This window comes from Notothenia rossii (assembly GCF_949606895.1).
Source record: "Notothenia rossii genome assembly, chromosome: 6".
Lineage (NCBI taxonomy): Eukaryota > Metazoa > Chordata > Actinopteri > Perciformes > Nototheniidae > Notothenia > Notothenia rossii.
Genome location: NC_136909.1, coordinates 80,148,243 through 80,163,693, shown reverse-complemented (window position 1 = coordinate 80,163,693; position 15,451 = coordinate 80,148,243). Strand labels below are relative to the sequence as shown.

The 15,451-nt window shown below is 39.6% G+C and overlaps 1 protein-coding gene across 1 annotated transcript in view; it reads left to right on the top strand.

The window, feature by feature from the left end:
- The first annotated feature begins 540 nt into the window (after positions 1 to 540).
- Positions 541 to 15,451, top strand: part of arid5b (AT-rich interaction domain 5B) — a 79,421-nt gene continuing 64,510 nt past the window's right edge. Inside the window, 4 exon segments of the mRNA XM_079690385.1 lie at positions 541 to 659; positions 3,307 to 3,415; positions 3,724 to 3,978; positions 14,545 to 14,779. Of these exon segments, the coding sequence (XP_079546511.1) occupies positions 3,395 to 3,415; positions 3,724 to 3,978; positions 14,545 to 14,779 (511 nt within the window). The 5' untranslated portion in view covers positions 541 to 659; positions 3,307 to 3,394.

Genomic DNA, 15,451 nt, shown 5'->3' with positions numbered 1-15,451 from the left:
ATGATTGGTCGTGCTTTTTACAGCGCCACGGCTTCCACAAAGCATAAGATATTCATTGCTATCGGGATGTTAAGAGCATTCCATGGAATATAACAAAAAGTGTATCTCGAGCCGGTTTCTCAAACTTACTTACCCCACCTTTAATTTTAAAAACTGATTAATGAAAATAATTCATTTGTACTTTTTTATGTTTTTTAATTTTGAGTCCCTGTTGACCATGAATGAATTAAAGTTATCTCTGCAGCTCTCTGTGGGTTGACCTGTTGCTCTGTGGTGGTCAAATAGTCATTATTACTGTTAAGCGGCAACTAACATTCATATTTATTATATGTCGACATATGGTTAGAATGATGTAGGAATATGCTATTTGAATGGCTTTTGTATTGCTCTGCTGTGGTTGAAACTGTTGCCCCAGCTCTGTGTTTTGAGTTTCCAAACTCATTTGTGGCTCCCTGCTGAGGCCGCCTCATTTAGTAGAATGTGGAACACCTGTGCTGAGAAAATGTTAGACTTTACCACTTATCCAGTGGAAACAAAGCAGCATGTTTCTGCCTGAAATAGTGTATCCAGTTTTTGTGGATATTTCCTATAATAAGGCCATTTAAGCGCCTTTCATTTGTTAACCAGGCTTCTTCGCTCACCACAACACATTAACAGCGGTAAGAAAAGTTTTATGTCTGAGCTTTGCAAACAAAACAAAGAATAGCCCTATAGTGAGTGATCTTATTTCACTCAGCCACTCAGCAAAACGCCCCAATAAACAAACCTGGGAGCAGTGATTGCTAACATGGAAAAAACTGCTAGAGAATGTAAACTGAGTCTAATTTGAAAAACCCCTGCGAGAGATTCACGACCCACAAACGAGGGCAACTTTCAGATTTACTTAACAGGATTTGAGTTGTTACCGGTGTGCCTTAAGTTAATGTTAAACTGTTCAACATGGCTTACAGTGTTTTCCTCAGGCTATTTATGTGTCTATAGATGACTATGGAAACATGTTTGAGAGCCTCATTCATGCCCATTCATTCGTTTCATGTTTCAAGTTCACTCACCCTCGAGGTTAAACCATGCAAATGTATCTTATTGATTTCCTTTGTTCAATCTTATCTAATCACCAAGACATGCTAAGATAAGGAGAAGCAGGTGAGACTTGTATACTATAAACATGTGTATTATGCAGCACCTTGCACCCACTCAGTTTTAATCACTTTTGTCCTATTTTTGTTATATTCAATGGCGATTAATCAACTTGAAGCTCCATTAATGCTAACTCACATCAATATCTGCATCAAAACGTTGCAGTCGCTGCTGGCTGTTGACGAGCAAACACTTGCAATTGCCAGATAAGAGCTCTAGTTGTGCCATTGATTAACCAGGGACTTCATTATAGTGGGTGCCATTAACAATGCAACCTCATTGATTCGGCCAATGAAATGGCTGGGAGAGAAATCAGGAAAGATAGCACTAAGAGCTGCAGTTTATATGAGATTCCCTGCAGAATCCCAGCACTGCTGCAACGGCATTTAAAACAATGAGCCTCTGTGTAATGCACCTTTTACTGCGAACTGATGCACTACTTAAAATATCAGAGTGTCACAGGACATTGTCTCAGCTATTTTAGTCTTAATACATTATGTTCTGCTGCTTCTTTCAATCGAGGGCAGGGTGGAGAAAAAAAAAATCTCTGCTGGTGCAATTTAGAGGACTACAATTATGATCTAGTTCCCAAACGTTCTGTAGAAGGACTTTAATAGAGTGAATATTGATGTTTTCCCTTAAAGCTGTTTTAAGATGACCCTGCTTGTCCTCCTGAGTCCTACATTTTATTGTATTTTATTGTTTTTATTGTCTTTTTGTTTTATTTTATTTCATTTTATATTCTATCTTCTCTTTTTATTACTTTATTGATATTTTATTTATCTTTAATGTTTTCATGTTTGTGAATCTGTCAAGCACACTGAGAAAAAGGTGTTTTGTGATAATTGGCTATATAAATCAACTTTGATTTTATTGTAGAAGTCACTATATATTTCTGAGCCTGGATACCACTACATCAGACATTTATAACAGCAGAAGGAAAACATGTCTGCTTGGTAGACAGGAAAACACTTTACTGGCTGGGAATCAATGCGCCTGTATGCTCTACACTTCATTTCAGGAATAAAAAAAACGCATTGCGTAATAGTGTACTTGAAATAGCTGGTGTCAGAAGAAGGCCTATGTCGCTGTTGCATGCTCTGGGATCTGAGTGCTGGATAAATGCAGGCCAAAGGCTGGAAGACAGTGAGGAAACAGCGCCGCGGTGTGGACAGAGAGGGTACTTTCCAACGCATTAATAATTCCAGACAGCAGATAAAATACAGCTGACACATTCAGACTGAAAGGACAATGAGTTCTCCACACATGTACATCTAAACCGTGAAGTTAGTTTAACTTGGTGCACACGTCATAGCTATAATTAATAATTCAATGTTTTATAATGGTGTCCGAATAGCTTTGAAATCCCACGATGTTTCTGGTAATAAATATTAATCAACATAATTATATTAAAGGCTTTGATCGTGCAAATGTGTTAACTCGTGTGTAATATATCCTGCTGTCTGCACAAGGTCACTTTAAGATGATTTATGTCTGCATAATGGACCGCCTCGTGAATTCTGTCTCGTGACGCCCCGCTTTCTAAGTCGGCCAATTTTGTCTTTTCATGTTCACCTAAAAAATATATATATAAAAAACATTATTTTTCGGCTTTAACGCAAACCTGCGCGTCTGAACCATAAAGCACAGCGAGTTCCGCTCAAAGCTAAGCCGGCACCTCACGGGTCCCACATTGCCTTTTGAGGAATCATTTGATAGCCCTATTAACTTTCATGTAACATTGTTTCTTGAAGGCATCCACAGCAAGCGCCTCAGTGTCATTACTGTGAGAAATGTGCTTTCATAGTGAACGTCTTTCACAGAAGTCCTGGAAGATACATGATCTTTAAAAAGCCCCAAAACACAAAATATTAACACAAATTTAGCTTTAAATAACAGATAATTGTCAATAAATGATATTTTATGTGTTAAAATACGATTACTATTAACTGACGATTAAGAAATTACATATTTGTATCATTATACGTTAATATTGTGTCGAAAAACATGCGTACGCTTAATAAAACTTCTCCAAAAATTACTAATAGAGATCAACTTCTCAAAAATAAATACGTATACTTACCCAATGGTTAACGCAGTGAATCTAACCCAAAACATATTTTTGTACACGTCTTTATCGACTAATAGACGATGTTTGAAACTCTACAGATATATGTTCCTTGCAGGACCTTCGACGATCCATTCAAGCCAGCAAGTTTGGAGAGCGTGTTGAGTTTAATCAATTCATAACGTCGAGATGGAGCCGAACTCACTGAAGGTAACGTTTGTTATCAACCTATTTATTTTATTTTCGCATTGCGCTTATCGCCACTGACTCTAAACTGTTCTCAGGTGCTTAATGCACAAAAGTTTGACACATTATATTTAGTATGACCACATATGTTGAACATCTAAAAATAGTTACATGTTGCTAATTGTGTGCTGATATCCTGTTGTGATATTTGCTAACCATGCATAATTCCGCAGGGATGTTTGTGATGTTTTTGTTCACTTAGCTTCGATTTGTTTACCAAATGAGTTGATAAGCCATGCATTAATTTCTCCATTTGTGTTTTTCCTCTACAGTGGGTGGGCTCGTCTTGCGGTTTACATGGACCATATATATTCTATAAAGCCTTTAAATTTCACCAGGACCGTAAACCGAGGATTCTGTCTCTCGGAGACTTTTTCTTCGTCAGATGTAAACCGGAGGATCCTATTTGCATAGCGGAGCTTCAGCTGCTCTGGGAAGAAAGAACAAGCAAGCAACTTTTATCAAGCTCCAAACTTTATTTTTTACCCGAGGATACTCCCCAGGGACGCACAGCCACCCATGGAGAGGTAGGAATATTAATCGCTTGATGAATAATTACGATATTGGCTGTTTCATGGTGTTTATTCTCGAGCATTTTTTTTATTAACCCACATCTTTACTGCATTAAGAGTTGGCAGTGAATGTTTAGTCTCCGGTGGCAGACATGCATTAACGCATTCATCAATACTGACATTGATGTGCCGTTAAATGATTGACCTACAGCGGTAAATGTTCCCTGGTTTTACTTGTTTGTCTATTGTGGTGTTAAATGCTGATTGTGCACTTGTCCAGCTGCGCTCAATAAGACTGCCGCTGCGCTCTATGGGGTTAATTGTGTTATAAAGGGGAAAATCCGCAAGAATCCTGCGCCTAAGCTCTATTATTTCATTTCTTGGTAAAGCGTGTCAAATACTGACATAGGGGCGGAAATTGTGAAACACTAATGAATGCATAGGGTCAACCTGGCTTAGATCTTTCGCTACGATAGTTATTAGATATTTGGTAATGCAGCCTGATGTTGAAAGAGGCAGATCGAGTCATAAAGCGTGGCACAGACACGTTTGAACTACTCTCCACGCTTTGCATAATTTTCCATATGGACATTTCCATCGCCCAACAATGTGATATTGTCAGCTCACATTTGAGGCAGCACTTAAAACGCCTCTGTGTTACATTACGCTGTTGTTGGCACAGGAAAGCAATAGTTATGATTGACTGTGGCCATATGTGGCGCTTGTGATCCGGTTACATCGCTGCACTGAATGGCATTACTCTGATATCGAGAGTTTTTCTCAGTAAAACGAACGCTGTGTTGTTGATCACTGATATTCCTCTCCTAGCGACAACAGCACTTTAATTACTCCTCTGTGCTTTTGATCACTTGCGGCTGGATGGAAATGATTCTCTGATGCTGTTATATTGTTTATAGGGAAGGACAAAGCCGTGTGTGTACTCGACTCTTCCGCTGATGGTTTACTTACATTCTTTCCTCTTGAGTAATAGAGTGGCTATCACATTTCCCTTTCATGAGAAAAGGTGGCTATTTATGGTCTGCCGCTTAGACAAGCTATCATCTTTGTAGCAGAATTATTCTATAAACTGGTATCATCTCCTGGAGCCCTCTCGCTTTAGCCTTTAACACGCTGCAATTATTTAGTAATTACTTTGAGTGCATGCATCGCCGATCTTGAGGCCACACTTGCGCAACGACATGTCAGCTCCGCCCCTTACCCAAATACTTATTTGCATTGCAAAGTGCTTACACTCCTGTCCTTTGGGTGTATCTGGAAAATATTATATTAATTACCTGAAGGGCTGCAATGCCAATGCAAATCTCAGAGAATCAAGGAAACAGGGAATCATTCAGGAGGGAAAGCATCTGCTGTAGTTTGTGTTTGTGATAACAGAGTACAAGCGGAATAAAAGCTATTTCCCTGAATGAATTATGCACCAACTTGCACCACAGCACACAATCCTGCAAACACCAGAGACAGATGCACTTGCTTTGAAGTTGCTGTGTGCTTATAGAATAAGTCAGACTTTGAAATAATATAATTTAAGGATGATGTGTTTAAGTGCAGTGCAGGTGTCTGCAGTCGACCTCAATTAAAGGGCTTGTCAAACCCTCTGCTCTCAGGGAATCAAACTACTTACTGTATATTACACAGTGGAAATTGCCCTGACAACTTCAAGTCAGTTTATGACCTTCACTGAGCCCATTCACGTTCTCGCTGACTTTGCCCCATAACACTAATCTGCCCTGTGTGAGTCAGCTAGGAGTGCTTACAGATGCAACCTTTAATCCAAAAAACAAACAGGAAGAGCAAGCCAGCCTCGCAAAGAGCCGTGTTATTAAAACTCATCGGCTGTTAAAATTCTGCACTGGAATGAAGCATGCACAAAATGATTATTTGTTTTTCAAACATCAACAGAGGGGTTCATTTTTTAGCGACACTGGGAAGTAGAGTTTATTATAAACCTCACATTAGTCATTTTTACTTTGGGACTCTGGAAGCAAGTGAAGGCAGATTAATGGCCCTGGAGTTACTTTGTGAATCTATAATTGACAGGCTGGAAATCAGGAGTTCAAATTTAGCTTAGTGACTCACAAAGATATGACCATGATAACATACAGCTTTCAGGAAGTGTGCTATTTTCACAAGGTTTGAGTGCTTACAGAGAGGTAAAAGCCCCAGCTTGGTGTCTTTCAGGCTTATGGCATTTATTCTTACATTCACTCTTGAATATTTTCACACAACATAAAGCAGAAGCGGTGTTCGACATTTGACATGTAAACAACCGCTGCTGTGTTTCTCCTTTTCTCTGTGAGATCACGCCTCATACGGTATTATCATAAGCCTGAAGCACAATATCCTCAACAACTTTTTTTTTCTCTCAAGACATCAGAACAGCCTTTTATTGAACTAGCTCACTGGAATTGGATTACTGATTCACTTGTGTTCTAAGCGCCGAGGTATGATGTAATCTGCTGGTTATTTCTCAGGTATTTGTTTGCTCTCAGCCTCCCCTGTGCTGTGTTGGCTGTGTTTTGCTGTGCAGTGACAAGAGGAACCAACCCATGACCTACGGTGCTTGTTTCTCTTCTATCACAGGGTTGGAGGTCAATTCCTTTTTAAACGCAGCCAGCTTTAAATCCAGTCAGCTTTGGCTGGAAATAGAAATAATGATTCATTGAATAAACCTAGCTCTCAGGGACTGTTTGCTAAATAGTTGATGAACAAATCTAGAGGAAAATGTATCAATCTATTTATTCTGGGTTAATAATTAAGTCCATATGTGGAGGAAGCTTTATTTTTCATTGCATCTCAGCCTGACAGGCAGTGTTTACCCCCACCAGTTGAGCCCTGCTTGCTCTTTAAACAGGCTTTGTGTCGAGTTGCTCACCCATTATGACAAACCCTCTATTGGGGCCTCTGGTCTATTTGTCTGCCTAAAAACTGCCACTGACTAAACAGTCGCATGTGCTTTAAAACTCATTGAATGACACATTATTTCATCTCGCTCCAAACTGCCGGTCTTTCCTGCTGGTACCGCTCGCCGCTTATACTTTCTGTTTCTGGACTCGTCATTTCAGGAGAGAGCTATTGAAGATAACAGCTCACCGCACACAACACCCACTTATTGTATACTCTGCTTCAGGCGGTTAATTGCTTATGCTTATCTTATACTATATATCCCACTTTAGTGCAACTACAGCAAGGCGCTCTTAATGGGAATTCACAACCGCGGAGAATATTTCTGGATCATGTTATATTAATGTGCTATTATCATCACCTCTGATTTCATCTGACCTCTCTTCTCCTCTATTCCGTCCCTCTAGCTGACAAGGCTTTGGCACACTGACACACACACACACACACACACACACACACACACACACACACACACACACACACACACACACACACACACACACACACACACACACACACACACACACACACACACACACACACACACACACACACACACACACACTGACAGGCTGGAGACTGCAGCAGTAGGCCAGTATTGATTGCTGTGGAAAACACTTTGGCATGCGTCCAGAGCCATTTCTTCAGTGCATGGCAGAAGTCCATGCATGTGTTTCAGTGCTTGGAAAGCCAGCTTGTAGGGAAATTAGATTGTATTCATTTGCTGCTTCTTTGATTTTTCCTAAGGGAAAAACCCTGAATGGGTAATTCAGGCATCTGGGATGCTAGTTGAGTTAAGTGTAAGTGGCTTATATGTGACCAGCTTTTTGATGGATAAGGTCGTTCTGCTGAATGACTCGAGTGTAAATGAGATATTAGGCTTTTTATTTTTTTACAGTGATCTTTTAAGAACATCCATACTGCTGCCTTGTCTTGGCCAGTCTATGCATTATGCCAAATATCCCCATCCACACAACAATGGCAGGAATTTAAAGGGGGGGGGGGGGGCTCTATGAGGGCGCATGTGCCTCCTCCTGCTGCAGAACAAGTCATTAACTCTGAACACTGCCCTCCAGTGAATTCCTCACCGTTGCAGAAATAGCATGTAAATTATTACCAGCTTTATAGGATAGTGTAATTTAAAACCTTTTAAAACTGAATACCCCAGACTTCAAAGGCAATATAATTTTTTTTTAAAAATCACGAACATTTCCCATTGGTTGTCATTCTTCACAGTCTTCTGATGCTTCTCAGCAACACTGTTTAGTGTCTTTGCAGCCTAAGTAATGATATGTTACAGCAGCGGTCCGTATGTCAACACACAAGAGAGTTTTGGTGCTCTTTAGCTGCAGTTTTTCCACTTTGTCATTGACTAACCACTTGAACAGGCAAACATTTGCCTTGATGCATGACTCCAGTGCCCCCAGCTACAGTGGATCGTTATTATAACCTTTGAGGAGAGTACAGCCACAGATGAGAAGCTCTTGCATAATACTCCAGCCAATATTTCTCATTCCTAGCTGTGGTTTCTTAGATGGAGCATACGGAATCATAATGCAACGTTGGCTTGTTTGTGCATTTGTTAAAATACCAAGCGGATGTGAGCAAGAGAGCTGACGCTGCTTTTTTGTGGTGTTCCCTTACATGATTGATGCCTCAACAGCCTTTTGAAAACTCCTGTTATCTTGCAATCTTTCTCTGTCATTATAACTGCGCAATAATTCTAAGTTGTATCACGACAGGCCATGTAAGAGCAATCTCTTAATGGAAGCGGTGAATTAAAGATGAGTCCAGCACCCCTGCAGATATTAGAGCAACTTTTATGCAAATGAACAAACTGCATAGATTAAGTGTGGGAACATTATGTACAATAACTCACACCTTTCTTTAAATGTTCTACCTTGAACTCTTTCCAGTCTTGAGGCAAAAACAGATTGTAATTCAATTGTCCCTGTCCTACTCCCCTGAGCTCTCGTTTAATTCCTAGATAAGTTTGTTTTGGGACACTGAAGCCAAGGTCAGTCATGGGGAGGGGAGATAGATAATGAACTCATATTGTGTTTCATTCCCTCGTTCTCTCTCCCTCCTTCTTTCTCCCTCTCTGTCTCCTCATTGTCCATGTCACCATGTCCATTACTCAATTACTAATCTCCTTTGGCCTTAGGAATTCCAGCGCTGACCTCTCTGAGGCAGCAGGCTGAAACCTTCCCAGCATGACAGGAGCACTATGTGTGTGTGTGTGTGTCAGTGTGTGTACTCACAGTATAGAAAGACACCCACCCACTACGAGCGTGCACCCCTTGACTCCCAAACTGAAAGTCCTGTCCGAGCGATGAGACGCTGCTCCGCAGAACGCTGACAGTCAGGAATGTCTCCCTCACTGTTTACAGGACAGCGGCGTGGATTTCTCTCAGGGAATTGTTCGGGGTGATGTGGAATATTTCAAGGTGCATTGTCTTTAATTGGATCACCAAATATAGAATTGGGAATGTCCCTTATGTGCTGTTTTTTGCCACCAGTGCACTGCTGCGTCCGTATAAATCGAATGATATGGATTTTAGCGGGTTTAATTTCAATGAGATCGCTGGAGTCATGGGTTGCTGAAACAGAGTTATCTACAGTTTCACAGCAGAACTCAGTTTTTTCCCCACTTTCAGTCCATTATGTGCAGTCATAGCAATAAATTCACTCGGTAATGTTTTTTTTTAGAGATATCCCACTGCTGCAGTAATAACATGAATTATTGATTGAGGAATGGAGACAGAAAGTAACATTCAGCGGTTAATGTGTCACCTTGCAATTTAACTCAATCATAAAACAAGCAGTTGGACAGGATTAGTGTTTATTGACGTACCCGAGATAAAATTCTAGTAACACATTAAGACATTGAGTGTAGGAATCAGAGTGCATAAATGCTCTTAATGCACGTGTGTCTGAAGTGTCAGTGAGAGGAAAGCAGGCTGTTTGGTATGTTGCTGATGTGGAGTGTCACCTCTTGGCTGGGGGCTTGCACTCCTCTGACCTATATTATCTACGCTTTGCTTAACTATCAGCTGCCTAACAGGAAATGACAGGACAGTGTGGATGGGCAGCGTTCACAGAAGAGCAGGTCTCCTTTTTGTTGAAAAGTAAAATACAAGTTAGTGAGTAGAAGACCCATGCAATGCTGCTGCTGGAATGATTAAACTGTGTTATGTCAAGGGCTTAAATGATGAGGTGATTCATTGATTTCACAGGAGATGACACCCAGCGATTTTAGTAATAGATGAATCATGTCATTTGTTAAGCTGAAATGTACAGCTACAACTATTAATCATTCCATTTTTTTTAATCATCAACAAACATGTCACTACTTAATTTCTCCCTCTTATCCTTACAATAATACAATTCAAGGTTTTAAGTCTTTATTCAAGACGTTTAAAATTATGTTTTTTTCCAACCAACAGTCCAAATATATACTCAAATATATTGGGTTTGATATTACATTGGACTCAGATAACTATAACATACTCACATAACCAGAGAACTATTGACACTTTTGATTATGTATAACATGATTTACATGTATATATCAAAAGTCTGAGATGTATTTCCTCCAATTGATACATTCATTTATACAATTCCCATTTAATTTGATTTTGAATTAAATAACTTTGAGTTTTGGACTGTTTGTTGTACAATAAAAAGCCATATAAAGTATTTCTGTTTGCATTGTTTTATGACTCGCTTTAGACTAATAGATGAATTGAATGAATACGATATTATAAAACCATATTTAGTTCCTAGTTGTTTCTTGTCTTTGTCTACTGGTTGTTTGAAATTCGTGTTTTGTTTGAAGATTGATGTCTTGTAGTTGCAAAACAGGCTGACGCAATTCTGTTTCTCAATAACTGCTTCTCAGAAACACCCTCAGAATTCTTCCGTATTTGCCTTAAAATGTCTCAATCATATATCATGACTAATACAAACTGCACACTTCCTGGCTCTACATGCTGCATCAATTGAAGTTGGCTTGTAAAGCAGAAAGAAGTAAAAGCTCATTTATGAAGCCTTGTTGGCCTGCGTTTATAGACTGATTATATGCTGGACTTTGTTGACAGCCGCTGAATTGCTCTCACCTGTTGTGTTTTGCTCTCCAGCCCAACAAGTCCCCAACAGGATGTGTTGACACTCTCATAAGGCAGCATGTCATGCAGCTGATTGATATGGAGGGAATGGCTGTGTTTTTATGCTTTGCTGTTGCTGTGTGTATTCTCTGGTGTGCTATTGAATTACTTGCTGTTTGCCTCAGCAGCAGAACATTCAATACTTTATTTTTGTTTCAACTGATGCATTTCATGGGTATCTTTTCTCTATGTGCTGTCAATAGATCGCATCAAAGTACAGTAGCTAATTCTGTAGAGATACAATGTGCTTTTTGGCTGCAGGCTGAGTGCTATTTACTGTTGCTCTATATTATACAAATGGCCCGCTTTTCTGAAGTCAAAAACAGCAGTCAGTTTTTCACTGCACGGAAAGCCGGTTACAACCACCCGCCACCACTTGACAGCTGAAGACAGCTCATTATAAGAAGACCGAAAACCCATGTTTGATGTTTCTACTTAGTGAGGGAGGCACAGCTATATCAAGCTATCCCTTGCAGGCTTTTCCTTTATAAGGAAATGCTTTCTCCAACTGGTTGGGATTTGATGTGCCTCTAGTTGCAGATGTTATGAGAACTGAATATGGGTAATTGTATAGACAGAGCACTCAGAAAGAATCTGAACCGCTGAAAAGTCACATGTTTGTTTTTAGAGTATGTCGACAAAAAATAACACGAACACCTTGAAATAATCCATTAAAACACGGTAAATTCAGCTTAAAATGCCAAAACAACCACGAAACTTGACATTTTAAGCTTGACACGGGAAGGATTTATTTATTCAATCATATACATGTAGCTTTTATTGTGATGCCCTCTCTACATTCACACATACTGTGCGTAAATATGTCAATACAGCAAATTAAAGTTAATTTATTGACGGTATATGTTCAGGCTCGTTGAAGGGGAATGCATACTGTCAAACAAATGCCTGTTAAATTGGAGGTAAGCATGGTAAACATCAGAGACATGTCCGTGTTTGTGCCTGTACACATCTGTGCTCCAGATTTCTCTGTTTCTTTAATAGCCATCTTCCAGCATGCTACTCCACTCTGTCTGTAACAAGCACTTCAGCCATTAGCCCTTCAAATGGAAACACATTTAAGCATCTCCGCTTCTTTGCGTCACTATTGGACTTCGAGTATGAGAGTTATTAAAATCAACCTTTAGAAAAAAAGGTTGAAGCACATACTTAGAGCTAATCTTATTAAGAGAGCCAACTGAACAGAATAAAGCATCAAACCCACCGCCGTTATATTCAGCTTACCTCCGTGTCAGACATCACTGCTGAATATATATTTTTAGTTTCCTGAGTGTCACATTAGTTTTATTGTGTGTCACAGAGACCACTGGCTCACAGCTTTCCCCTGTTCAATCATTGCACTCTGCCTGTAACAAATTACATGTCCTCTACTCCTCCACACTTTGAAGGTGTAATCACAGCCGTCGAGTGTGACTTGTGATTTAAAAGCATAAAAATATCAACGTTCACGGTGAATATCGGGAGCCTGACTTCCTAAATGCTAATCAAAAAGTCTAAAAACATCTCCGACGTCCCCATTGACTTTGATTTAACTGCTGGAATAAATTCAATTCAGCAATCATCCATATTCATGCTGCCGTAATTTAGTTTACATTAATGTGTGTCCACAGCCGTAATGCTCCTTGACGCACATACCAATTTGGTTGATAAATAAGGACGTCCTGTTGTTCGTACTGGATTCTAATTCTGATTATAATCTTTACCTTTATTTAAATCCCATTTTTGTTTACTTTGTTTATGTTCATTTAATTCTGCCAGATATTACCTGCCAGAGGTTGAAGGTAACTAAGAACATTGAGTCAAGTACATTTAAAGTACTTGAATATTTTCATTACTTCTATTCCACTGCATATCAGAGGGAAATCATATTTTTCTACTCCACTACAATATTGGCACTTACAGTAGTTTGGTGATTAAGGCTTTACATTATTTAAAACGTATGATATGTGACATGATGCAGTACTATACTATTAATCTACTATTAGATTGAGTATGATATGCAGTAAAGTGACAGGTTCTGCATGTGCCAAAAGATGATGCATAAAAAGTACTTTCACTTTTCATATTTTATGCATATTTTGTGAGTACTTTTTAGTCTTTGGTATTTCTGCTTCTACTTAAAGGGGACCTATCATTCAAAAACGCACTTTTTGATGTCTTTTATACATAAACATGTGTCCCCGGTGTGTCAGGGAACTCACGCAGCGTCAGAAAATAAAACCCTCTCTCTTCTCCTCCGTACCCAAATCTCTAAAAACGGGGCTACAACGGAGCTGATCCAGATTTGCGTCCGATATGACGTAATATCTGAAAAGTGGAGCCACGGCCCTATCAGAAACGTTGCCATCAGAAACAATGCCCGACTGTTTTGGACGTAACATGGTCGGTGTTTACATTAGCATGGCTAACACTCAGAGCTAACCTGTACTGGAGAGCATGTGTGTGAAGAAGCAGGAAATAAAAAGGAACTCACCTTGTGGTATAACCGGCAAGAGAGAAAGCGTTTGAGCTCCATACTGTTTCAGAGATAATCCTTGATAATCCATGATATGGTGTTTCATCACGGCAGTATTTAGTTTAGACAGTAGCTGCCGAGTCCCGCATGAGCTCAGACCCCTCCTTTTTTATTTTTTATCAATTTTTATAACTTTTTAAGCTTTATACCCCAAATCAGCCCTTTTGAAACGGGAAGTGAAATAGAGGGATACGAGGCATGGCTAGAATGGGTGATCTTTTTGGTGTTTTGAGCAAAACACGTCATAGACATGTTTTTTATATATTTGTATATATCTGAGACCTATGCTATTGCCTAAAAATAGCATGATAGGAGACCTTTAAGTTAAGGTTTTTTGCACATTTTTTCCACCGCTGTCGCACACTGCGTGGGGAAACGCACATAAAACAAATCCGAGTTTCATACTTCAAACGAGAGCTATAATTGTAAACAACACTACTCATTAAGAACCACCTAAACTAGTGTTTATTCAATTAAAAGCTCTAAAATTAAGTTACTTGGTATATTTTAAAACAGCACACATCATGCAAGTCGGAAAGAAATGCCTAGAAGTATCTGAAAGTTGTTTAAATGAGAGAAAAAGTTCAAATGATTTGAGATTAAAATGTATATTTGAAAAACAAAGCGTCAGGAATAATGTAGAAACTAACTATATTTCTGGTAAATGGCTGAATTTCAAAAAATCTTAAAGGTGAATTTACAGATATATTGTACAAATGTATGATTAGAATCTCATGTTGGCATAACTAAAGTAGAGATACTGTAGCAATTTACAAATTCTTTACATAGGGAATAGATTTGAAACGGCTCATTAAAACATGTGTCTGTTCCTCAAAACTGTTTCAGAGTCATGAAATTGTGGGAAAAGTAAGAGCTGCATGACTTTGACACAGCTGCTTTTTGTGTGACTTCCGTTATTTGCTTCTGATTGTAATTGTGATTCCGCCCGCTTCCTTTCAGCACGAGGTAATTGCGGTGTCTGAGAAGGTGATTGTGCGTCTGGAGGACTTGGTGAAGTGGACGGTACCAGACTTCTCGGGATGGACCCACTGTCTGAAGGCCGAGCCTCTCAAAGCCTCCGTGCTCCGGGAGCTGGGGACCAACGGGAGGCGAGAGGCCCTCCATCGGTACCGCGAGAGCACACTGACCAGCGGACTCAACTTCAAGGATGTCCAACGGGAGAGAGCACAGCTAGGTGAGAAACCTCTATTTATTTCACTCTTTCTTTAAAGGTCTCCTATCATACTGTTTTTCATCAATATATTATAGGTCTCAGATATATACAAACATGTCTCTGAAGTGTTTGGCTCCAAATACCAAACAGATCATTGCAGGGGTGAGAGAGTTACCTTGGTTGGTGATTGGCTAATGGTTACAGGGCGCCGTAAGGGGGTGAAAAGTTAGGACCATTCTAAGGGCCCGTGACTGACAGGGGCCCAAACAATTTTAGAACATTAAGAAAAACATTTGTAAGTAACCAATGTGATATCTTTTCATGGGGCCCAAAATCCCTGGCGGCGCCCCTTAAACAAACCAAAAAATCGTTATGACATCATAAAGTGGCCAAAATCTGATCAGCTCATTTTCAGACAGGTTTTTATATAAATGGATCAGGACAGAAAGAGAGAATATCTTTTTTCCTGAAACTTTCAGAATCTCTTTAAACAGAGGGGACACATGGTTATGTACAAAATACAGGAAAATGTGGATTTTGCACAATAGGTGACCTTTAAGTTGTCTTTAAATAATTTCATTGGAAAAGGTTACTGCAGTGTTGACATTTCCTCTACTCTGCTGTTTGTGTTTGTGTCCTGTCTCCGCCATAAATCAGCTTATGTTTATTGTCCCTTGGTTGATTTAACAAGTG